At 46.1% G+C, this 25,725-nt stretch overlaps 1 protein-coding gene across 22 annotated transcripts in view; it reads left to right on the top strand.

Moving 5' to 3' along the window:
* The first annotated feature begins 4 nt into the window (after positions 1 to 4).
* The window catches only part of SNAP47 (synaptosome associated protein 47), a 28,359-nt gene continuing 2,638 nt past the window's right edge, over positions 5 to 25,725 (top strand). The window contains exons 1-7 of one of the 22 annotated variants that reach the window (XM_051769036.1): positions 3,037 to 3,422; positions 9,780 to 10,332; positions 15,635 to 16,119; positions 19,976 to 20,106; positions 24,206 to 24,498; positions 24,885 to 24,938; positions 25,315 to 25,378. In XM_051769036.1, the coding sequence (XP_051624996.1) occupies positions 9,836 to 10,332; positions 15,635 to 16,119; positions 19,976 to 20,106; positions 24,206 to 24,352 (1,260 nt within the window). In that variant the 5' untranslated portion in view covers positions 3,037 to 3,422; positions 9,780 to 9,835 and the 3' untranslated portion in view covers positions 24,353 to 24,498; positions 24,885 to 24,938; positions 25,315 to 25,378. The other 21 variants (XM_051769030.1, XM_051769035.1, XM_051769032.1 and 18 more) reach the window with 21 other exon arrangements.

The raw sequence follows: 25,725 nt of genomic DNA, 5'->3' as shown, positions 1-25,725 counted from the left end.
GGGGGAGGCGAAAAGGGGAGCGCAGCGGCGCGGGGCTCTGCCAATGGGAGCGCGCGGTGTGCGCAGGCGCGGAGCGGGGCCGGGGCCGCGCCGAGGGAGGTGCGAGAGGGGAGGGGGGGAAGGAATGGGGGGGTTTGGGGGCTCGAACCGGGGACGGGGGGAAGGAATGGGGGGGTTTGGGGGCTCGAACCGGGGACGGGGGGGTCCGACTGGGGGGCTCCCACCGCGGCCGAGGGGGGCACGAACCGGGGCGGCTTCGAAATGGGGCCGGGGGGAGCTCGGATTGGAGCTGGGGGTGGAGGTGGGGTTGGGGGGATTCGAACCGGGGTCGGAGGGGCTCCGGCCGGGGCTGGAGGGGTTGGAATTGGGGCTGGGGAGCTCTGAAGTGGGGTTGGGGGGAGTCGAATTTGGGCGGGGGGGTGTTAAATTGGGGCTGGAGGGGGTTAAATTGGGGCTGGAGGGGGTTAAATTGGGGCTGGAGGGGGCTGGAATTGGGGCTGGGGGGGGCTGGAATTGGGGCTGGGGGGGGCTGGAATTGGGGCTGGGGGGGGCTGGAATTGGGGCTGGGGGGGCCTCCGATCGGTGCTGGAGGGGCTCGAATTTGGGCGGTGGGTGGAGGGAGGGACTTGAAATGGGGCTGGGGGGGTTCGAACCGGGGCGGGGAGGACTCGAATTGCGCCGGAGGGCTCCGAGTTCGAGTCGGGGGGGCTCGAATTTGGGCTTGAACCAAGGGGGTTCGAACCGGGGCGGCTTCGAAATGAGGCCTGGGGGGGAGCTCGCATTGCGGCGGGGGGGTGGGGTCTGGAATTGGGGCTGAGGGGCTCTGAAATGGGGCTGGGGGGACTGGAATTTGGGCTGGGGGGGTCGAATTGGGGCTGGGAGGCTCAAAATTGGGGCGGGGGGTCCTAAAATGGGCCTGGGGCTCCGAATTGGAGCGTGGGGGGCTCTAATTTTTGCTGGCGGGGGGGCTCTGGCTGGGGGCCAACGGGGACTTGAACTGGGGAGATTCTAAACTGGGGCCGGGGGGTCTGGAATTGGGGCTGGGGGGACTTGAACTGGGGAGGCTCCAAATTGGGGTGAGGGAGAATGGAATTGTGGCCTGGAGGGGCTCGAATTGGAGCTGAGGGGGAATGGAATTGTGGCCTGGGGGGCAGCTGGAATTGGGGCTGGGGGGACTTGAACTGGGGAGGCTCCAAATTGGGGTGAGGGAGAATGGAATTGTGGCCTGGAGGAGCTCATATTGGGGCTGAGGGGGAGCTGGAATTGTGGCCTGGTGGGGAGTTGGAATTGGGGCTGAGGGGCAGCTGGAATTGGGGCTGGGGGAGAGCTGGAATTGGGGCTGGGGGAGGAGCTGGAATTGGGGCTGGGGGAGGAGCTGGAATTGGGGCTGGGGGAGGAGCTGGAATTGGGGCTGAGAGGGAGCTGGAATTGGGGCTGGGGGGGAGCTTGATTGGGGCTGGGGGGGAGCTTGATTGGGGCTGGGGGGGAGCTTGATTGGGGCTGGGGGGGAGCTTGATTGGGGCTGGGGGGACTTGAACTGGAGAGGCTCCAAATTGGGGTGAGGGAGAATGGAATTGTGGCCTGGAGGGGCTCAAATTGGGGCTGAGGGGGAGCTGGAATTGTGGCCTGGGGGGGAGTTGGAATTGGGGCTGGGGGGCAGCTGGAATTGGGGCTGAGGGGGAGCTGGAATTGGGGCTGAGGGGGGAGCTGGAATTGGGGCTGGGGGGGGAGCTGGAATTGGGGCTGGGGGGGGAGCTGGAATTGGGGCTGGGGGGAGCTGGAATTGGGGCTGGGGGGAGCTGGAATTGGGGCTGGGGGGAGCTGGAATTGGGGCTGGGGGGGGAGCTGGAATTGGGGCTGGGGGGGGAGCTGGAATTGGGGCTGGGGGGACTTGAACTGGGGAGGCTCCAAATTGGGGTGAGGGGGACTGGAACTGTGGCCTGGAGGGGCTCAAATTGGGGCTGAGGGTCTTGGCCAGGGGCTGGGGGGAGGATGGGGAAGGCAGGGAAGGGATGGGGGTCTGGCTTAGGCAGGAGCAGGGATTTGGGGAGGACATTTGTGGCAGGGAAGGGATGGATGGGATGTCCCCAGGGCTCAGGGGGAGCCCAGTCCTGTTTGATGTCCCTGCCACTGCTCTGGGTGGGGGGATCCAGGGCACCCTCATGGATAACACCAGGTTGGGTGGGATGTGGATCTGCTGGAGGGCAGGAAGGCTCCACAGAGGGATCTGGGCAGGCTGGATCCATGGCATCCATGGGCCAAAGCCAACAGGGTGTTAAAAGGACCAAGTCCTGGGTGACAACAACCCCTTGGAATGCTCCAGGCTGGGGCAGAGGGGCTGGAAAACTGGGAAAGAACCTGGGGGTGCTGGTGACAGAGGCTGGATATGAGCCCAGGTGGCCAAGAAGGCCAAAGGCAGCTGGCTTGGATCCCAAATAGTGTGGGATCTGGAGCAGGGCAGGGATTGTCCCCCTGTGCTGGCACTGCTGAGGCACCTCCTGGAGTTGTGGGTCCAGTTCTGGGCCCTCGGGACAAGCCATGGAGGGGCTGGAGTGTGTGCAGGGAAGGGATCGGAGCTGGGAAGGGGCTGGAGCAGCAGGAGGGGCTGAGGGAGTTGGGGGGGCTCAGCCTGGACAAAAGGAGGCTCAGGGGGGACCTTCTGGCTCTGCAAGTCCCTGACAGGAGGGGGGAGAAGGGTGGAATCAGTCTCTGCTCCCAGGGAACAAGGGACAGGAGGAGAGGGAACGGCCTCAGGCTGTGCCAGGGGAGGCTCAGGTTGGACATCAGGAGGAATTTCTCCCTGGAAAAGGTGGTCAGACCTTGGCAGGGGCTGCCCAGGGAGGTTTGGAGTGCCCACCCCTGGAAGTGCCCAAGGAGGGCCTGGATGTGGCACTCAGAGCTCTGGGCTGGGGGACAAGGTGGGCATCGGGCACAGGGTGGGCTCTGTGACCTTGGAGGACTTTTCCAGCTTCAAGGATTCCATGAGGAGAATGGAGGGTTCTGGAGGAGACTGACTTACAGCTTCCCCTGGTAGGATTGGGATAAAATGGGCTGTTTTCTGGTATTAGGAAAAGGGTCCAGGGAAAGATCCTTCCAGGATCTGAAGGGAGCCCTCAGGAAACACGGAGAGGGACTTTTTACAAGAGCATGGAGGGACAGGACACAGGGAATGGCTTCAAACTGCCAGAGGGCAGGGATAGATGGGATATTGGGAAGGAATTCCTGGCTGGGAGGGTGGGGAGGGACTGGAATGGATTTCCCAGAGAAGCTGTGGCTGCCCCTGGATCCCTGGAAGTGTCCAAGGCCGGGTTGGAGCAACCTGGGATAGTGGAAGGTGTCCCTGTCCATGGCAGGGGGTGGCACTGGATCATCCTGAAGGTCCCTCCCATCCCAAACCATCCTGGAATTCTGTGCTGTAGCTGGTGACTGTGTTGTGTTTGGGGTGAGGAGGAAGAGAAGGACTTTGGAGTGGGGGAAAAAAGGAAAAGGAAGGGCTGGAAATCTTTTCCAGGATGGAGAAGTTGTGGCTTGGGGTGAGGAAATATCTGGAGAGGGTTGGGATTGGCACTGGAGGAGAAGGAAGGGAGTCTGGGAGGAAACTTGGGAGTCACCCCTGAGCACTTTGTGTCTTGTAGCATCTTGTGGAGAATCCCAGAGTTAAAAACCTCCTGGAAGTGTGTCCTGGTTAAAAAAAAAAAAAGGAAGAACCACTTGTTAGGCCTTGGAAACATCTTTATTGAGGGTTGTTGGGCTCCCAGGAGCTTCAAACTCATTTCCCAGATGGTAAATTGGGAATAAACCACCCAGGGAAAACTGCAGCCAGGAGGGAGGAGAGAAAACAGATAAAACAGGAGATAAAAATAAACCCCAAACCCCATAAAGTACGGGATTATGTGCAGGAATGTCGTGCAGATCATTCCCAAGGGCAGGAGAGAAACATCCAGGACTGGAATTTTGGTGGAAACCTGGCAAAGGGAAGGTGGCAGCTCCTTGTCCTGGTGTTTGGAGCAGCTCCTGGGATAATTAGTAACACTCCCAATTAATTGGGGAGCTCACACGAGGTGAGTCACCTCCTTTTTATGGAAGCACAGCTGAGTCTCTTGGAAAGAATTCCCACATCAAGATGACTCTGCAGGAAATCCAATCCCAGCTCCCTCTTCCCAATCCCAGCTCCCTGTTCCCAGTATCCCAGGTGCTGCTCCCAGTGGAGCTGTGGAAGGAACTGCAGCTTTTTAGGGCAAAAAGTCAAACTATTTGTTAAAAAAATCTGTGATTTCCAGAGTGTGGATCCCTAAATCCCCACTTTGACACTAATTCCACCTCTGAATTCCACACAATTTGCTCCCTCAAGGAACTCTCTGGGAATCCTGAAGCCAACAAAACAGCCAAATCCTTTTCCAGAGATCCTTGGGGGAATTCTTACAGCACCCACTGAGATCTCCCAAGTTGCTACATCATTATTATCCCTTAAAAACTCCAATTCCAATGATATTTTGAATTAAATACTCCAAATTCCATATTCCTGAGACGAGGACTAACTACAGTTTGTTATATCCCACAAAACCCCTGGAATTTGGGTTCCAAACCTTATTTTCGTGGCCCTTTTAAACCCCTTGAAGTTTAAATTTCTTCTCAGAGAGAAAGAAGAAAAGGAAAAAAGAAACATCCAGATGTGATGTCGATGAAAATGAAAATATTGGGGGGAAAAAAGCTGGAAAATAAATGGATTGAATTCCCAAAGAGGTTTTTTTGCTTGGAAAATTTGCCCTCGGGCACCTTTAGGAGCTGAGTGAGGTCTCAGGTGAGTCAAAAGTCATAAGACCTGAGGTATGAAAACCTATAAATACCCTGGGCAGGGACTGCTCTGCTTTTTCCTGGACTCAGAGCACTTGTTTTCCCTCAGTTTTTAAATATCCATCCGCTGTTCTTTATGGATTTGGAATTTTGGGAACAGGAACAGGGGTATTTTGGAGATAACTTGGAGCTGGTTTGGAGTTGAAGAGAAAGAAACACTCGGGGAAAAAATTCTACCCCTAAAAAGCAGCCCCAAAAGGCTCCCTGAGAATTCCATGGCTGAACATCCAGGTAGGATTTTGGGATATGGATTAGGATGATCCTGGTTTATGGCACAGGTTGGGAGGCTGCTTTAAATATCAATATTTTTTCAGTCTTGAGAGCAAAATGTTGTCTTGCTGAGGAGCTGGGGGTGGTTTTGTAGGGCTGGGGTGGCTCCTGGGATGTGAAAATGGGCTCCCTGAGAATTCCAGAGCTGCACATCCAGGGAAAGACTTTGGGATATGGATTAGGAAGATTCTCAGGTGTGAGGCTGCATTAAATATCAATATTTTCACAATCTTGAGAGCAAAATGTTGTCTTGCTGAGGAGCTGGGGGTGGTTTTGTAGGGCTGAGGCAGCTCCTGGGATGTAAAAATGGGCTCCAGGCTGAGATTTTATTTAAAAAAATGAGATTTCTTTGCTAATTTAGGATTTTTTTTGCCTCCCTGGGCCTGGGGGAAGGGGGGTGGTGCTGCCAGGAGCAGGTTTTTTTAGGAGCTGCTTTTCAGGTGAGTTTTGTGTTTTGTGGGGTCTGTCCCAAGCTTTGGTTCCAGGTTTTCCTCGTGCTCATGTGGTGTCTTAATTCCATTATTTTTTATACCTATTATTTATAATGTCTATTATGAACATTTATTAATATATAATATAAAATAATCTAAAATAATATACAGTAATATATATTATACATATTTATATTAGTATTTTACATATTTTATACTATGCTATAATATAATATATATTATAATGTGTAATATTGTATAATATAAAATGAGATAAAATAGTAAATATAATATATACTTTTATATATTTATATATATTTATTTTTTTTTTATATTATATGTATTATGTGTATTCTTCAAAATATATGTTTTAAATCTATTTAATATATAATATAATACAATAGGAATAATTATACTATGTTTGTATATGTTTATATCTACTTATATATATTTATATACTTATAATATATATTGTATATAGTAAAAATAATGTAATATATAATATATATTGATAATATATATTATAACACGTGATATAAATGTAAAAGTATTATAATATTTATCCTAAATAATATATTATTTATAATATCTATTATAATATAATATTTATAATATATTATTTATCATATATGCTGATATATATTAATATATATACACTATTTATACTTTATATATAACGTATAAAAATACATAAAACAGAATACAAAATAATATAAAATAATAAATATAATGAAATAGAATAATATATTTATTATAAATAATATATGTAAATAATTATGGAATTAAGGCAACGAGTTGTGAGCTGGGTGCTGATATTTGAAATTTTCCAAAACCAGTGAAAACAGGAAAAATGATACAAAATGTCAATTTTTATCATCTTTACTATATTGATTTCATCTCTAGGCCCTGTCCATCAAGTTAAGCTTAATTTGGATTTATAAATGCTAAAAAGATATTTAAAAATATCTATATATTTATAAATTAAAATTTTATTAATATAAAATATATTATGTGTATAAAATATGTATATTTATAAATTAAAAATATATCATATTAATTATATTAATATATTATATTAAAATATAATTTATAAATTATAATTTATGGATCCTGGTTAATAAACCCTTAACCTGATTTATCTTCAACTCTCATTGATTTCACTGCTCAAATGGTTGTTTAACCTGATTTATTTGTTATTTATAGGACTAAATTATTACTGTAATAATTATAAACCCATAATAGGAACATTTCCCACTTCAGTTATCCTGGCAAAAACATTCCCTGGATTTTTTGGAGTCCCACTGCTGATGTTTTTGGAATCCCACAGTTTATTCCTTTATTATTTGACTGATTATTAAAGTATGACATTAAAGATTATTAAAAAGCATTTTTACTTTTTCCCCGTATTTGCCACAGGCAGAAAATAACCTTGACCTGGAAATTAAAGTAATAAATCAGTGGAAATTAAAATAATAAAATATCAGAATTATAACACTCCCAAAGTGTCATAAAATCAAAATTCCCTCGATCAGATCCTTCTGCTCCAACCTGTGTTGGAGGAACAACCGTGTTTTTCTGCATGGAAAATTATCTCCAAATTAGGAATTTTATGTAGGAAACTATAAAGAAATAAATAATATTTCCTAGACTTTGTTTTGTTGGCTGGAATCTCATTTAAATCCAATTTCTGGTGGCTTTTTCTCCCTCTCTCTGCCCCCAGTGCAATAGATTTATATATTTATATTATATATATTTATATATATATATTTTTATATATATTTATACATATATAAATATATATATAAATTTTTAATATATAAATAATATATTATATATAATTATTATATTATATATAATATATATAATATAATTATATATAATATATTATATATTATATAATATGATAATATATATGATATATAATTATACATATGTAAATATATAAATTTATATATATAAATATAAATAATATATAATATAAAATTATTATGTTATATATATGATATATAATTATTATATTATATAATATATAATATATAATATATATTAAATATATGGTGTATAATAAAAATATATATTATATATATTTTTTTATGTATATATATATAAATCCGGTACAGAGGGTTTGTTATATATAAAAATCCAGGATTGTGTGGATTTATTGGGAATTTTCACTTTAAACTCCAATTTCTTGTTGAATTTATTACCTTTTTTTTTTTTTTCCCCATTTCATCTCTACAATTAATAATGAAAATAAGGTTTTAAAAAGGCCATGAAACTGAGGTTTGGAACCCAAATTCCAGGGGTGGGATGTAACAAACTGTGATTAGTCTTTATCTCAGGAATATGGAATTTGGAGTGTTTAATTCAAGATATCATTGGAACTGGAGTTTTTAAGGGATAATAATGATGTAACAACTTGGGAGATCTCAGTGGGTGCTGTGGGAATTCCCCCAAGGATCCCTGGAAAAGGACTTGGCTGTTTTGTTGGTTTTAGGATTCCCAGAGAGTTCCTTTAGGGAGCAGATTGTGTGGAATTCAGAGGTGGAATTAGTCTCAGCCTAAGTGGGGATTTAGGGATCCAGCTTCCAGCTGCTCCCTACAAACACCCTGACCTCGTGTTCTGGGATTAATCCCTAAATTATCCTGTGATCCATCCGAGGAGATAACGAGCTGGGGAGTGATTAAATCCCCGTGACGTGATGGGCGTTCCCAAATTAATTGTGGGATGTCAAACTGTAACGAGGAATCGAGATGTTCCGGGGAATAATCCGACCCTCGGGATCAGGAAACCTCTGGAAGTGTGGACAGGAGCCACTCCAAGTGTGTTGTGTTTAATCTCCCATTCCAAAGGTTTTGGATTGTTGGGATAGAAGGAAGTGCCAGCTCTTTGTTTTCCTCCCGGGATTCCGGATCCCGCTGAGCAATCCCTGTGGGATTAACGTGTCATCCCAGAGCATCCCGTGCTCCCAGGAAAACGTGACCCTTCCAGAAGTGCTGTGATTATTTCCCAGGACAAAAACTGTGGATTTGGGAGTTACTTTGGCTGGTTGTTCCACCAGAAGTTTGGCTCCCCTTGAGTTTGTAAGGAAGATAATTTTTCCAAGTTATTATTCCAAAGTAATATCCAAGAGATAGTGACAATTCCTGAAGAATATGGATCCATTTATGGCTGGGAGTTTCTGCTCTTTAATCCTTGGGAATTCTGCTCAAAAATGTCCCTACTCATAGTAGGGGGTTGGATTAGAAGATCTTTAAGATCCCTTCCATCCCAAATCATTCCGTGATTCCATTGATATTCTGGAGTGTTCCCAACACACCTGGATGTTGGGATATCAGAGTGGAAAAGGAAGGAGCAGTTATTCAGTGTGGTCACTGTAGATTAATGGGATGTGTTTTGGGATATCCTGGATTTTTCTCCAGGACCTGTTGGTCTGTGGGAAGCTCCTTCTGAGGATGGAATGGGAATGGGAATATTCCAGGATATTTAAGGCAATAAATACTGGAAGTCTGTGCTGCTGGGAATGGGGTGGCCAATGCTATTGACAGTCCTTTCCAAAGGAAATGTTGAGGTGGTTAGAAATGATTATGGAACAATGAATGGATTGAATTCCCAAAGAGGTTTTTGCCTGGAAAATTTGCCCTCGGGCACCTTTAGGAGCTGAGTGTTGGGTAAAGCCTTGGACGTTCTGGAGTGTTCCCAACACACCTGGATGTTGGGATATCAGAGTGGAAAAGGAAGGAGCAGTTATTCAGTGTGGTCACTGTAGATTAATGGGATGTGTTTTGGGATATCCTGGATTTTTCTCCAGGACCTGTTGGTCTGTGGGAAGCTCCTTCTGAGGATGGAGTGGGAATGGGAATATTCCAGGACATTAAGGCAATAAATACTGGAAGTTTGTGCTGCTGGGAATGGGGTGGCCAATGCTGTTGACAGTCCTTTCCAAAGGAAATGTTGAGGTGGTTAGAAATGATTATGGAACAATGGGTGGGTTGAATTCCCAAAGAGATTTTTGCCTGGAAAATTTGCCCTTGGGCACCTTTAGGAGCTGAGTGTTGGGTAAAGCCTTGGAGCATTCAGGGGACTCAAAACTCATCCACATCCATCCACAGCTGTTCCCAAAGCTATCTCTGATCTCCACCTGGAATGTGAGAGTACTGGAAGCAAACTGTGGATGGGATTAACGTTCCTAAAGATTCCTGCTCTGTTTTTTATTCCTTTAGTTTCTCCCGGCTTTGAGAGCGTTGCCCTTGGAGAGGAGGCTCAGCCCGACGAGCTGATGAACGAGGACATCCGTATCCACAGCTGGCCTTGCTCCTACTACCTGGACACTGGGAAGCAATGGATCTCTGGGAGACTCTCCCTGACTCCCGTCGGGATCAAATTCACAGCTGACAAAACCGGGGAGCTCTTGGTCGACTTCCACCTTTCCGGGATCAGCGAGATCAAGAAGGAATCTTCCAACCTCATCTTCAGCTCCCTCACCATCCTGGAGAAGAGCACCAAGCACTGGTTCAGCTCCCTGCAGCCCAACAGGAATGTGGTGTTCAACATCCTGGAGCACTTCTGGAGGGAGCAGCTGCTGGAGGGCCGAGGGGCGGGAGCGGAAGGAGCGGCCGCGCGGCCCGGGAAGGGCAAGGAACTGACGGGAATGTTGGCGGGATCCCAGAAACGCCTGGAGGACACGGCCAAGGTGCTGCACTACCAGGGGGAGCAGTTTGACAACATCATGAAAGGGCTCAACAAGATCGAGGGGGACATGGATGTGGCCGACAGGTAACGGGGTGGGAGCGTCCCATGGGCTGGGAATTCCGGGATGGATCTGCAGGAGGGTGTTCCTGAGACCAGGAATTCCCAGGGCAGATCCACAGGAGGATGTTCCTCAGACCAGGAATTCCCGGGGCAGATCCACAGGAGGGTGTTCCTCAGACCAGGAATTCCCAAAGCAGATCCACAGAAGGGTGTTCCTTGGGCCTGGAATTCCTGGGGCAGATCTGCAGGAGGGAATTCCTGGGGCAGATCTGCAGGAGGGAATTCCTGGGGCAGATCTGCAGGAGGGAATTCCCGGGGCAGATCCACAGGAGGGTGTTCCTCGGGCCAGAAATTCCTGGGGCAGATCCACAGGAGGGTGTTCCTCGGGCCAGAAATTCCTGGGGCAGATCCACAGGAGGGTATTCTTCAGACCGGGAATTCCTGGGGCAGATCCACAGGAGGGTGTTCCTCAGACCAGGAATTCTCAAAGCAGATCCACAGGAGGGTGTTCCTCGGGCCTGGAATTCCTGGGGCAGATCCACAGGAGGGTGTTCCTCAGACCAGGAATTCCCGGGGCAGATCCACAGGAGGGTGTTCCTCAGACCAGGAATTCCCAAAGCAGATCCACAGAAGGGTGTTCCTTGGGCCAGGAATTCCTGGGGCAGATCTGCAGGAGGGAATTCCCGGGGCAGATCCACAGGAGGGTGTTCCTCGGGCCAGAAATTCCTGAGGCAGATCCACAGGAGGGTGTTCCTCAGACCAGGAATTCCTGGGGCAGATCCACAGGAGGGTATTCTTCAGACTGGGAATTCCTGGAGCAGATCCACAGGACGGTGTTCCTTGGGCCTGGAATTCCTGGGGCAGATCCACACCAGGAATTCCCGGGGCAGATCCAGAGGAGGGTGTTCCTCAGACCAGGAATTCCTGGGGCAGATCCACAGGAGGGTGTTCCTTGGGCCTGGAATTCCCGGGGCAGATCCACAGGAGGGTGTTCCTCAGACCAGGAATTCCTGGGGCAGATCCACAGGATTTTATATATAAGTCTCCTCTTTCCTTCAAAAAACTTTCCCAACCCTTATGAATTCCCACTCCAAGTGACAGAAATAATGGAGGTCTCCAGAATATCAACACCCTATAAATTATTAGTGAATGGGTAACTAATTAGGGGAAATAAGGGAATTAATGTCCCCACTGGCATTCAGGTGTTCATTAATACGACATTCCCACTTTTATTGGATGGCCTGGAATATTCCTCAATTGAAATCCTGGCATTTTGCTGCCTTTTAGACAAGTTGAAGGAAGAGATTTGGAGCCCGTTGGAGATGTTGTTTAACTGGAGCTGCCCCAAAACTCGAGGGAATGGTAAATATTTGGTGTTAATCAGAACATTCTGGCTTTCCTGTTGGCTGATGAACATTCCAAGGGGAATTCTTTGATGTGTTCTGTGTGAAATTCCGGTCCAAAATGGACAGAAAGGTCGAGAGCAGCGGTGGAATATTTAAGGGATCTCTGGCTTGGGAGTGCCTTTGGAGCAGCTCCGACACCTGCAGGAAGAAACAAAACACAATAAAAGTTCAACCTGGTTGTTCTTGGAAGCAGCAGCTGGTTTGAGATGGATCGGCTGGAAAGGGAAGTGCTGCTTTCCCGACCATTTTTGGGGATGTTCTCCGGGGCCTTTCATGGAAAGCCAAAAAACTTGGGAGCTTCGGCGAGAGCTTGGAAAGTTCTGGGGCAACAAACAAAGAGCAGGAAAAGCGATGCCGGCTCATTGTTTTTGGAAGGGAGCTTTGCTTCGGGGTTAGGAGGAGCTGCCAGGGGTTGTTTGTCCTCCTGAAGCTGAAAAGTTGGAGGCAGGGACTTAAAAATGGGAAAATAAGGGAAAGCAGGGAGCAAATGTGCAGATGACACTAAACTGGGGGGGAGTGTGGATCAGCTGGAGGGCAGGAGGGCTCTGCAGAGGGACCTGGATAGGTTGGAGAGTTGGGCTGATTCCAAGGGGATGAGGTTCAAGCAGGCTAAGGGCCGGGTCCTGCCCTTTGGCCACAACAACCCCCGGCAGCTCCAGGCTGGGCCAGAGGGGCTGGAGAGCAGCCAGGCAGGAAGGGAGCTGGGAGTGGGGATGGACAGGGAGCTGAACAGGAGCCAGAGTGTGCCCAGGGGGACAAGAGGGCCAATGGATCCTGGCCTGGCTCAGGAACAGGGTGGCCAACAGGGCCAGGGAAGGGATTCTGCCCCTGGACTCAGCGCTGGGGAGGCCACCCCTGGAGTGCTGTGTCCAGTTCTGGGCCCTCAGCTCAGGAAGGACATGGAGGGGCTGGAGCAGGGCCAGGGAAGAGCAACAAGGCTGGGGAAGGGACTGGAGCACAAGTGCTGTGAGGAGAGGCTGAGGGAGCTGGGGGGGCTCAGCCTGGAGAAGAGGAGGCTCAGGGGAGACCTCCTCACTCTCTGCAACTCCCTGCCAGGAGGGGGGAGCCAGGGGGGGGTTGGTCTCTTTTCCCAGGCAACCATCAGCAAGACAAGAGGGCTGGGTCTGCAGCTGTGCCAGGGGAGGGTTAGGTTGGACATTAGGAAGAATTTCTTTGCAGAGAGGGTGCTCAGCCATTGGAATGGGCTGCCCAGGGAAGTGGTGGATTCTCCATCCCTGGAGGTGTTTAAGGACAGACTGGATGTGGCATCAGTGCCATGGGCTGGGAACCACGGCGGGGTTGGATCAAGGGTTGGACTGGATGACCTCGGAGGTCCCTTCCAACCCAGCTGATTCCATGATTCTATTCCATGAGCTGAAGAGTTTGGCCAAGGCTCAAGGAGGGAGAAATCAGCTCTGATTTTCTGCACGAACCTGTTGTGGTTGCACCGGGCAGGAGGATTTTGTCCATGGAGCAGGAAATTTGGGAACAAACTCCTCCTTCCAGTTTGGGGGTGGTGTCTCTCCTAAAAAGACCCAGAGCCCTTTATCCCCTTCCCTGTGTTCAAAGCTGGGATGGATCTGATCTTGCCTCTGTGGGTGGCCTTTCTTTTTGGATTATTAATTCCATATTTGTGTATTCCTGGAGGTTTCCAGCTGCTTCCAGATGAGCAGGGCTGAGTGTGCCGTGCTCCAGATGGGCAGAGCCCCCAAAATAAGCAGGAATCCAGATCCTGTTTTAATGTATTCTTATTAAATATATTTTTAAATATATTTTTAAATATATTTTTAAATATATTTTTAAATATATTTTTAAATATATTTTTAAATATATTTTTAATATATACCTATTAAAAACCTATAATATATATAATATAATATATATAATATATAAAATATATTATATATAAGGATATGATATATTTACGTATAATACATATAAATATATATTTAATATATTCCTATTAAAAACCGATATTATATATAATATATATAAATATATACAATATGTATTTATATATAATACATATAAATATTTTTTAATATATTCCTTTTAAATATATTTTAAATATCTTTTTAATATATTCCTATTAAAAACCTATAATATATATGATATACATAATATATATATTATAAATATATAATGTATATTTATATGTAATATATATAAATATATTTTAATATCATCCTATTAAAATATATATTTTAAATATCTTTTTAATATATTCCTAGTAAATATATTTTTAAATATATTTTAATATATTCCTATTAAAAACCTATAATATATATGATATACATAATATATATTATAAATAATATATAATATATCTATATTTAATACATATAAATATCTTTTTAATATTTCCTATTAGATTTTTAAATATCTTTAACATATTCCTATTAAAAACATATAGTATATATGATATACATAATGTATATATTATAAGTAAATAATTAATATATATTTATATTTAATACATAGAAAAATCTTTTTAATATATTCCTATTGAATATATTTTTAAATATCTTTTTAATATATTCCTATTAAAAATCTATGATATATATGATATTGTATAAAATATAAGTATTATATATCATATATATTATATATATTATGTATTATATATATTTATATATTATATATAAATATATTTTATATGTATTATATATAATATATATTATATATCAATATCTTTTTAGTATATATTATTTATAATATATATAATATATATTTATCTATAATATATATAAATATCTTTTTTACATATTCCTATTAAAAAGTGCTCTGGTGCAAGTTTTCCTTTGTATCTCTGGATTGGGAATTTGTTGATCCAGAGGGGTGATTCCCCCATGGAATGCTGGCAAGAATTGGCTGGAGCTTTTTTTAGGGCTGTTCAGCAGGAAAATCCTGCCTGGAAATCCCACAGGGAATATCAATCCCTGGGAAAAGAGGGAAGGAGATGGGATGAAGTGATAAAAATTAAGGATTAGAGTGATCCAGATAAATCATCCCAATGGAAAGGGAAGTTTGGATCATCTGGGAGGAGATTCCTGGAATTCTGCCTCTGCTATCCATGAATTCAGTGGTTGATTCCCAATATGGCTTTTCCTAGGAGAGGAATTCCTTCCAGTGGATCCCTTTGGAAAACTTTGTTGGCCAACAAAGCGTGTTCCAGTTGGAGCTTCCTCCTTCAGCTCCCACTTGGCCTATTTAAGCAGGATGGAAAAATTGCAGGATTTAGGAATTTTTCTGTGGAAACACAGGGATTCTTTCCTGGAAAATAAAACCTTACAAAAAGTAAATCAAACCCACCATTTTACCTCTCATTCCCACTTTTTTTGGGGGGGTGAAAAGAACCCTGGTGAGGCTTAGACTCAAAAATCAGGGATTCTTTCCTGATCCTTTCTTTGGGAAAGGACCCTGGGAAAAGGGAATGTCTCCCTTGGGAGCTGCTCCAGCCCTGAGGGGGAGGTGGACTCTGGACACTGGTGGGAAGTTTCTGCTGGACTTTTGAGCCTCAATCTTAGTGGGAATTTTAACTGGGAATTGGGGTGTGGTATCAGACTGTGGGATTGAGGGATAAAGGAGCAGGAAAAGGCAGTGGAAAAAGGAGTGGAAAACTGAGGAAAAGGCAGCGTGAGCTGAGGAACAACCTGGAAAAATCCAGCTGGAAGTTCAGTTTCTTGCATCCCAGCAGTGAGATTCCAGCCCCAGCAGTGAGATTCCAGCAAGTTTTAGCGCATAAGGAGAAGCTGGGTTTGGAAATGGATGGACCCTGGGAATTTGGGAATGGGTTTGAGGAGTGAAATAACAATGGGCCGGATTCCGGATTAAGGAATTAAGGATTTACTTTGAGCTGGTGGGATTACAGGACCTTCCCACCGGTTTTCCCTGTTCTAACTTTCCCTTCTCCCTGCCAGGTTGTTGACAGAGCTGGAATCTCCTTCCTGGTGGCCCTTCAGCAGCAAACTCTGGAAAACACCTCTGGAATCCAAGCCCAAGGAAGCGGCCGCAGCTTCCGAGCCCAAGAACCAGGAAGGCATCATCCTGAGAATTCCAGTCATTATCACCCACAGAACAGACTCCAGTGCCAAGCCAGGAAAACTCACCCTCTTTGCTTCTGGCCTGGAGATCAGTGACTGCAATTCCCAGGTGATCCACAGGTTTGAATCCCGGGATGTGGATGATATCCGGGTGCACACTCCCTACGAGATCAGCGTCCGCCAGAGGTTTATTGGGAAGCCCGACACGTCCTACAGGCTCCTGTCAGCCAAGATGCCAGAGGTCATTCCCCTCCTGGAGATGCAGTTCAGCAAGAAGATGCAGTTCCTGGAGGATGCCTTGGGATTTGTGGGAGCCAGGAAGTCTCCTCAGGTGGATTTGGGGACGTCCATCTGGCAGGCGGGTAAGTGGGACAGGGAATCCCTCTGGAATTCAGCAGCTTTGACTCCAAAGGTTTCCAAGTGTTTTCCAACCCCAAAATACTTCCAAGGCAAATTCTCTCCTCCCTGTCCTAACAGTGGTGATGATAAAATCCAAGGATTTGGCCTCAGGTGGATTTGGGGACCTCCCTCTGGGAGGCAGATAAGTGGGACAGGGAATCCCTCTGGAAGCAGCAGCTTTGACTCCAAAGGTTTCCAAGGGTTTTCCAATTCTAAAATAGTGTAAAAAATTTCCCAAGGCAAATCCTCCCCTCCCTGTCCTAACAGTGGTGATGATAAAATCCAATGATTTGGCCTCAGGTGGATTTGGGGAGCTGCATCTGGCAGGCACAGATGTGGGACAGGGAATCCCTCTGGAAGCAGCAGCTCTGGCTCCAAAGGTTTCCAAGGGTTTTCCAACCTCAAAATATTCCCAAGGCAAATCCTCCCCTCCCTGTCCCAACGGTGGTGATGATAAAATCCAAGGAATAACCTCCAGGTGACTTCAAACCCTCCATCATTGCTGTTTTTCCTGTGTCATTCCTGGCTGGAATAGATGAATTATAATGACATTAAACTTGTCCTTCAGTTAAATACAGGAAGTTTAACCCAAATATCCATTCCAGGAATTTAATAAATCATGGGATAAACATCATATTGATCTTCCTAAAAATTTTTTTCCTAAAAACCCCTAAATTTTGGCATTTGAGGAGTCCAAGTGTTTAAATTTGGGAGATTTTTGGCCTCAGATTTGTTGATTTGAAGATTTCAAGGAAACAATGGAGACTGAAAGCCTTTCCCAACAATCATCTTGACATTCCTTACTCCTCTTCATTCTCCTAAAATTCCAAGGAGTGTTTTTCCTTAGTTTTTTTTTGGTAATTCAACCCTGGATTCGTTTCATAGGTGTCACTTAGGAATTTATTTATTTGTGTAAATCCTCTTTATTTTCCCCCCTAATTTTTTAGTGACAAAAGAGCAACTCGAGGCCTGGATTTATTCCCAGCTTATTAAAAACCAAGCAGAAAACAGGATAAAATAATAAATTAACATCTTTCCTTGCACCAAACATCCTGGAATTCAGCAGGGGAGGGTATTTTGAAAGGGAAAAAACTTGGAAAAACCTGGTTAATTTTGAAGGAAGGAAGTTTTTGGGGCATCTGGCACTTCAAATCCAACAGCAACTTAGAGGAAAAACAACCTGCTTTGAGTTATTCCAGCAAGTTGGAGTCCAATTCCTGAGGGCCTGAAGGCTGGTTATATAAAATCCTTGTTTTTTTCCAACCTTCTCCAGGTTTTTCCCACTGCTCTGAGTGAGGGAAGGAAGGATTTGCTCCTTCCTTGCTGCCTTTTCCCTGTTTCCTTTGGAAATGGGCTTAAAAAAACCTGGATTTTATGGCAATCCCAACTTTTCCAGCTCCACCAAAGCCCTTGTTTGTCCCTTCCCAGGAATTTATCCCTGGTTTTTCTGCTGTCACAAGGTGGCACCCACGGGCTGTAGTTGAACCTCTGGGATTTTTTTCCATGGATATCCTCATTTTTTTCTTCTTTTCCCTAAAAACTGAAGGGGGAAAAAAATCCTTGTTTTGTGCCCCTGTGCACAGAAAAAGCTGTATTTTTTCAGATAATTAATTAATTAATTTAGGGATTTCTAGGAGAAATATCCTGGCAGGGGAGGTCCATCCACCTTAAAATTAAGGATTTTGCCCTTTTTACCCCAAACTGTCACAACCTCACCTGGAGCCTCTGTTTAAAGTTGTGCATATTCCACATAAATACCAAAAAAAAAAATCCCTTTTCCTAAGAATTTTGGCGTAATTGCACCTGCAAGAGGAATTTCTGGAGGGTTTTCTGCACCCCCAGGTTATCTGAAAGGATTTTTAAGTGCTTTCACTTCTTTTCTCCCTCTTTTTTTTTGGCCAAAGGGGAGTGTTTAAACTCTTAGGGCGTTTGGTTCATCTGATTTTATTCAGTTTTGAGCCAGTTCCACCCTCAGGAAAGGCTGAGAACACCTTCCCAGGATTAAAAAAAAAGGGGATTAAAATCCTAAAGTGCCTCTGAGCACAACAATTTAGGGCTGTCTGGGTCCTGTAGCTGAATTTTGGCATCCACAGGTTTTTTTATCCCTTTAGAAGCTGCTGAATTTTTCCCGTTTCTCCCCAAATTTGCTCATTCTTTGGAGTTCCCAGCACTTTGTTCCGAGCTTTGGTGGCTTTTTGGAAGTGACACCCATGAAACCAAATTGCTTTTTAAGTATTTCTGCACTTTTTATCCAATATCTCCCTAAAAAAATCGCTGGGAAATTCCAGCTCTCCTTCCTCATCCCGCTCTTTTTGTCCTCGGATTAATGGAGATGGATGGATGGATGAATTGATTTTAATTAATTAATTAGCATGTGGTGACGCTCAGCTGATAAGAAACACAAAGAATCTCCTCTGGCTGTTTGTTGCCATAAGGAATTCTATCATTCCCTCCCCATTTTTCCTGGGAAGGACACTAGGACACTGATTTCCCATTTTTCAGTGCCTGTTTTTTTCCCCTCTGGAAAACAAGGAGCACAGTCCAGTGAAGGAGCCTGGCCAGTGTCTGAGTCCAGGGACTGATAACGGAGTAATTCCAGGGATTAGGAGTTTGCAGGAATTCCCTGGGAGGGATTTAGGGTTTGGTGCTTCTGGTTTTTCCAGGGAAAAGGAATGGGATCCAGAGCTGGGCTGTGGCAGCACTTGGAGCTGGCACGGAGCTCTGGGATCTGCCAGGCTTTGTGTCCTCATGGATTCCAACCTGCTGTCCTTGGCCTTGGTGCTCCCAGGTGCCTGTGGGACAATGGTTTCCTTCCTGATGTCCAGGTGGGAAAACTTTGGAGATAAAATTCCCAAAATGGTTTGGGTTGGAAGGGACCTTCAGGATCATCTCATCCCACCCCCTGCCACGGGCAGGGACACCTTCCACTAGCCCAGGTTGCTCCAACCTGGCCTTGGACACTTCCAGGGATCCAGGGGCAGCCACAGCTTCTCTGGGAAATCCATTGCAGTTCCTCCCCACCTTCCTAGCCAGGAATTCCTTCCCAATATCCCATCTATCCCTACTTGGACTTGGAAGAATGTCCCAGTGGTGACACCTCCTCGTGTCTCCATCCACAGCCCTTGGGGACAGTTGGCCTTTCTGTTCCAGTGCCAAATGGAGCAAACCCCTGAAAGAGCAGCAGGAACAAGGTTTAGTTCCCTCCCTCCTTTGTTTATTTTAGGGATAATTTGTTATTCCCAAGTGAGGAGCTCAGCTGTCCCAGCCCCAGGTGGGATATTAAAGCTCCCTGGAATTCCTGCAGGGTTGTTTCTGGGTGGAAGTTTTTGAGGGGTTTCTCCTTTAACAGCAGAAGCCCCAGGAATGACTGAGAGTCCCAAAATCTCCACAGCTTCTGGAGAGTGGAGTGGTCCCTCTGGAATTCTAAATGTGGTCTGCACTGAGCACCATCTCCTTGAATTCCCACTCAAGGGACATGAGACTTGAGCAACCAGTTCTCCAACCCATCCAGGAACATCAGAGGATGGTTCTCCTCAGGAAGAGTAGCTGGGCTTTGTCTTGTTATTCCACAGAATCCCAGGATGGTTTGGGATGGAAGGGACCTTAAGGATCACCTCATCCCATCCCACCCCTGCCATGGGCAGGGACACCTTCCACTAGCCCAGGTTGCTCCAACCTGGCCTTGGACACTTCCAAGGATGGAGCAGCCACAGCTTCTCTGGGAAATCCATTCCAGTCCCTCCCCACCCTCACAGGGAAGAATTTTTCCCAATATCCAGCTGGGAATTGTCAGTCTGACCGTGGGAATTTCTCTTGCAGCCACAGGACTCCTGGGAGGGGTGGTGCAGCCTGGATCTCCAGCAGGAAGCAGGGAAGGGATGGACAATGAGCAGGTTCAGCTGCAGCAGCACGAGAAGGTCTCCCAGGAAGAGGCAAAAGAGCTGAGACAGGTAAAGTTGAGATAAATTTACCAGATTTGAGATAAATTTCCCTCCCTGTTTCTCCTTAAAAACACACGTTTTCCTCATCACAAAGTCATTGCCTTAACAAAAGAATCCTTCATAAATTTCCATGGGAATATTTTAAAGCTTAATCCAGCCTGTGGTAAAAATACCCTCTTCCCTGAGGGTCTTTAATCATCATAATTAATAATTATAATTCATAATTTCCAGGTATAAGCTGTGATAGATGTGGAAGTGAAGGAAAATGGGGTCGAAGGGGGAATTCCTTCCCAGGAAAAGCAGGTTTGGAAGGTGTGGAAGTTTGGGATTCACATGGGGCTCAATAAAGTCCATACAGAACCTTTTGGGTTTGGAACCCCTGGAAGCATCAAGGAAATGACACCTGAGCAAGACATTGAATGTTTGGGAAGGAACAGGATGATGGATCATCACATTTACAAAGAATTCAGAGAGTAAAGAGGGAAAAACAAGCATTGAAGACAGACATCCTTGTGCCATCACCTTTTATCCATTAATTAAAGATATTTGAGGGCTTTGTGTTTGTAATTAGTCTTTTCCTGAGCAATTCCCTCTCCTGAGGATTGGGATCTTTTATTCCTTGTGGTGAAAACACTTATTTTTCACCAAACAGAGGAGGATTTTGCTCCCTCTCCCTCATTTGTGATCTGGGTGAGTCAGGAGAACTTCCAAAGCTGGAGAAGAGGAATTTGTGGTGAACAAAGAGCTGTTGCTCTTCCTCTTTCCTCCAGGGATAGCAGCAGGTGTTTTCCAACAGGAATTGTTGGGGGATGCTCAATTCCTTCCCTCAGAGCTGGAATTCCTTCCCTCACTGTGATTTGGGTGCTCAAGGAAAGGACCTCACCAAGAATTCCTGAGGGGGCATTTATGTTAAAAAACACATTTTGTGGCAATTTGAGGCTGTTTCTGAACTGGGTTATGGAGGTGGAGGAAGAATCCTACAAAATTCCAGTGGTGTCTGCCTGGATTGACAAAATGGCCCTGGGAGTGGAGGGTCTGGATGATCCCATTCCAGTCCTTTGGACCTCACCAGAAGTTCCTGAGGGGACATTTATGTTAAAACATGGAGTTTGTGGCAGTGTGAGGATATTCCCTGAACCTGGCTATGGAGATGGAGGAAGAATCCTACAAAATTCCAGTGAAGAAGGAAGAATCCTATGAAATTTGAGGGTTGTCTGTCTGGGATTGACAAAATGTCCCCTGGAATGGGAGGAGATGTGACAATCTTGGCCCTGGGGCTGTGCTTGGAGAGGGTCTGGATGGTCCCATTCCAGTCCTTTTCCTCCTTCCAGAGCCTCTGGAGTGTTTATTTACCCTTTACGTGCCTTCAACTCAGGAAATCACAACTGTGAGCTCACAGAAAACTTGTTTGGTGGAGGAACTGCTCATTCCAAGGGCTAAAGACCAAATTTCCTCATGGGATGGCCTCGTGCCATGGCCTGTGGGGATCACAGACACCTGAGCTTAACACATGGAAAACCAGGCCCTGGAGCTGTTTTTTTGGGAGGGGGGAGAACTGAGGAAATACTTTGTATTTCCTTCTGTGTAACTGGAAGGATTGGGACCAAAATAAAAGGTGGGAATTAAGCCTGTGGAGCTGCTGGAGTCTGTTTTTTTTCCAGTGGTACCACGAGTGTTTATTCCCTTGAAAATAAGTGAATAAAATCAGAATTCTCTGTCAATCCGAGGAAAAATGACAAGAGAAATGTCCTCTAGTTGGGATTTAAAATCTTCCTGCTCCCTCCTGTCCCTGCCCATTCCAGGTGCAGCAGGAGAGGGAATTGCTTGGGAGTGACTCGAGTGGCTAAAAATGCAGGAGAAAAAAAAAAATCTCCCCCCTCCAGTTTGGGGAAATGAGGGAGGGAAATTCCCTGCTTTCCTGTCCCAGGGAAAGAACCTGGAGGAGTGTTTCATTTTTGGGACAGGAACAGGAGTTTCCTCACTTGTAGTTTTGGGAAGAACAGAGAAAGGTGGATTAAGTTTGATCCGGAGTTTATTTTGTGTTTTTTTTTGGTTTGGCAGCCAAAGCCTGACTCGGGTTATTCAAATTTCTGGGATTTATGGAAAGAGCTGGGAGATACTTTACAAGATAAATCCCACTCCTGTGGCTGCCATCCAGCTTCAGGCTGTGTCAAATTCCCTTCCCGTTCCAGCTAGATGGGATATTCCTGCTTTTCCCAGACCAGGAGCAGCAAATGATGGAATTCACATGGATAAAGGGGCTGCTAATGTTTCCCAGCAGCTTTCTGGGGGCTGACTGTAAAGATTCCAACAGAAACTTTATCAGTTTGACCTGCTCCCTGCCTGATCTTTGTGCCCCTTCAGCCACTGGAGCCCTTCTGGCTTTACTCCAACAGGCACATCCTGGGGAAAACCTCCTGCTCTGGGGTGCACATCCATCAGGGAGGGAATAACAGCCAGGAAAAAAGGATGTTTACACTGATTTTTACCTCTCATTTCCCCTCTGCCCCAAATAACCCCAAGATTTCAATTGTGAGTTCGCTCTTTAGTTCATTGTTTAATTCATTTTAATTCAGTTTATCAGTGATTTGGTCACTTGGGCATTGACCCCACCTGGAGTTCTGTGTCCAGCTCTGGGGCTTCCAGCACAGGAAGGATGTGGAGCTCCTGGAGCAGCTCCAGAGGGGCCCTGGAGATGCTCCAAGGGCTGGAGCCCCTCTGCTCTGGAGCCAGGCTGGGAGAGCTGGGGGGGTTCCCCTGGAGAAGAGAAGGCTCCAGGGAGAACTGAGAGCCCCTGGCAGGGCCTGAAGGGGCTCCAGGAGAGCTGGAGAGGGACTGGGGACAAGGGATGGAGGGACAGGACACAGGGAATGGCTTTAACTGAAAGGGAGGAGGGTTAGATGGGATATTGGGAAGGAATTCCTGGTTGGGAGGGTGGGGAGGGACTGGACTGGATTTCCCAGAGAAGCTGTGGCTGCCCCTGGATCCCTGGAAGTGTCCAAGGCCAGGCTGGAGCAACTTGGGAGAGTGAAAGGTGTCCCTGCCCATGGCAGGGATTGGAACTGGATGATCCTTAAGGTCCCTTCCAACCCAACCCATTCCATGACAATTTAAAGCCCTGAAGGGGTTGGAACTGGATGATCCCTAAGGTCCCTTCCAACCCATTCCATGATGATTTAAAGCCCTGAAGGGTTTGGAACTGGATGGTCCTTAAGGTCCCTTCCAACCCATTCCATGATGATTTAAAATCCTGAAGGGATTGGAATGAGATGATCCTTAAGGCCCCTTCCAACCTATTCCATGATGATTTAAAACCCTAAAGGGATTGGAACTGGATGTTCCCTAAGATCTCTTCCAATCCAACCCATTCCATGGTGATTCAAACCCTGAAGGGATTGGAACTGGATGGTCCTTAAGGTCCCTTCCAACCCAACCCATTCTGTGATGATTTAAAGCCCTGAAGAGGTTGGAATGAGATGATCCTTAAGGCCCCTTCCAACTTATTCCATGATGATTTAAAGCCCTAAAAGGGTTGGAATGAGGTGATCCTTAAGGTCCCTTCCAACCCAACCCATTCCATGATGATTTAAAGCCCTGAAGGGGTTGAAATTAGATGATCCTTCAGGTCTCTTCCAACCCAACCTGACAGGGTTGGAGCTGGATGATCCTTAATGTCCCTTCCAACCCAGCCCATTCCATGATGATTTAAAACCCTGAATGGATTGAAATTAGATGATCCTTCAAGTCCCTTCCAACCATAATAATTTAAAGCCCTCAAGGGGTTGGAATGAGATGATCCTTAAGGCCCCTTCCAACCCATTCCATGCTGATTTAAAGTCCTAAAAGGGTTGGAATGAGATGATCCTTCAAGTCCCTTCCAACCATGATGATTTAAAGCCCTGAAGGGTTTGGAATGAGATGATCCTTCAAGTCCCTTCCAACCATGATAATTTAAAGCCCTCAAGGGGTTGGAACTGGATGATCCTTCAGGTCCCTTCCAACCCAACCCATTCCATGATGATTTAAAGCCCCGAAGTGCCTCATTCCCACAGCTCCGTGCCTTATCCCAGAGATCCCACTGAAAGCTCTGAGTCTTTCCTTCTGGCAGATCCTGAAGAAGCTGAAGGGCCTCGCCCTGGAGACGGAAGCAGAGCTGGAAAGGCAGGATGAGGCCCTGGATTCCATCAGCAGCTCCGTGGACAGGGCCACGCTGACCATCGACAAGCAGAACCGCAGGATGAAGAGGCTCACGTAGCCCTGGGAATGGGAATGGGAATGGGAAGAAGAGGAGGGGCAGGGAGCTGGATTCATCCACACTGTTCCTGCAGGGACACTTTGGTTGCCTGGGAGGTGTTTGGGAACACCTTGGAATTCTGTGCTGCTGGTGTGGACTTCCCGAAGGTTTGGTTTTCCTGACAGTTTGGTTTTCCTGAGGGCTTGGAATTCCTGAGGGTTTAGGAAGTATTTCCAGGTGTTTTCGGATGAAAAAGGGAAAAACTTTTAACCCTGGGAGTGAATCCTTCCCTACAGAACCCGTGTAAATAGGAAGCGATGTGACCGACCCTGACCCGACTTGGATGTTGCTTTTTTATGTTGCTGCTTCTGAGGGGTTTTTTTTTTGGGGGGGGGGGTGGTATTTGTAGCCCTGGAGCCCTGGGAATGGGAATGGAGTGAGCAGGAGGAGCAGGGAGCTGGATTCATCCACACTTCCTGCACGGACACTGATTGCCTGGGAGGTGTTTGGGAACACCTTGGAATTCTGTGCTGCTGCTGTGGACTTCCTGAAGGTTTGGTTTTCCTGAGGGCTTGGTTTTTTCTGAGGGTTTAGGAAGTATTTCCAGGTGTTTTAGGATGAAAAAGGGGAAAACTTTTAACCCTGGGAGTGGCTCCTTCCCTAGGTGTAAATAGGAAGGGATGTGACTGACCCTGACCCGACTTGGATGTTGCTTTTTTATGTTGCTGCTTCTGAGATTTTTTTTTTTTTAAGGGGGGTATTTGTAGCCCCAGAGCCCTGGGAATGGGAATGGGATGAGCAGGAGGAGCAGGGAGCTGGATTCACCCACACTGTTTCTGCATGGACACTGATTGCCTGGGAGGTGTTTGGGAACACCTTGGATTTCTGTGCTGCTGGTGTGGACTTCCTGAAGGTGGGGAGTTCCTGAAGGTTTGATTTTCCTGAGGGCTTGGAATTCCTGAGGGTTTGGGAAGTGTTTCCAGGTGTTTTAGGATGAAAAAGGGGAAAACTTTTAACCCTGGGAGTGAATCCTTCCCTACAGAACCCGTGTAAATAGGAAGGGATGTGACTGACCCTGACCCGACTTGGATGTTGCTTTTTTATGTTGCTGCTTCTAAGGGTTTTTTTTTAGGGGGGAGGTATTTGTAGCCCTGGAGCCCTGGGAATGGGAATGGGAAGAAGAGGAGGAGCAGGGAACTGGATTCATCCACACTGTCCTGCATGGACACTTTTGTTGCCTGGGAGGTGTTTGGGAACACTTTGGTGTCCCTGGAATTCTGTGCTGCTGCTGTGGAGTTCCTGAGGGTTTGGTTTTCCTGAGGGCTTGGAATTCCTGAGGGTTTGGGAAATGTTTCCAGGTGTTTTAGGATGAAAAAAGGGGAAAACTTTTAACC

The sequence above is a fragment of the Manacus candei genome, unplaced genomic scaffold (assembly GCF_025592945.1).
Source record: "Manacus candei isolate 608988 ecotype Guabito, Panama unplaced genomic scaffold, ASM2559294v1 h1tg000100l, whole genome shotgun sequence".
NCBI classification, from domain to species: domain Eukaryota; kingdom Metazoa; phylum Chordata; class Aves; order Passeriformes; family Pipridae; genus Manacus; species Manacus candei.
The sequence above is the reverse complement of the archived record's forward strand: the minus strand, read 5'-3'. Positions and strand labels throughout refer to the sequence as shown.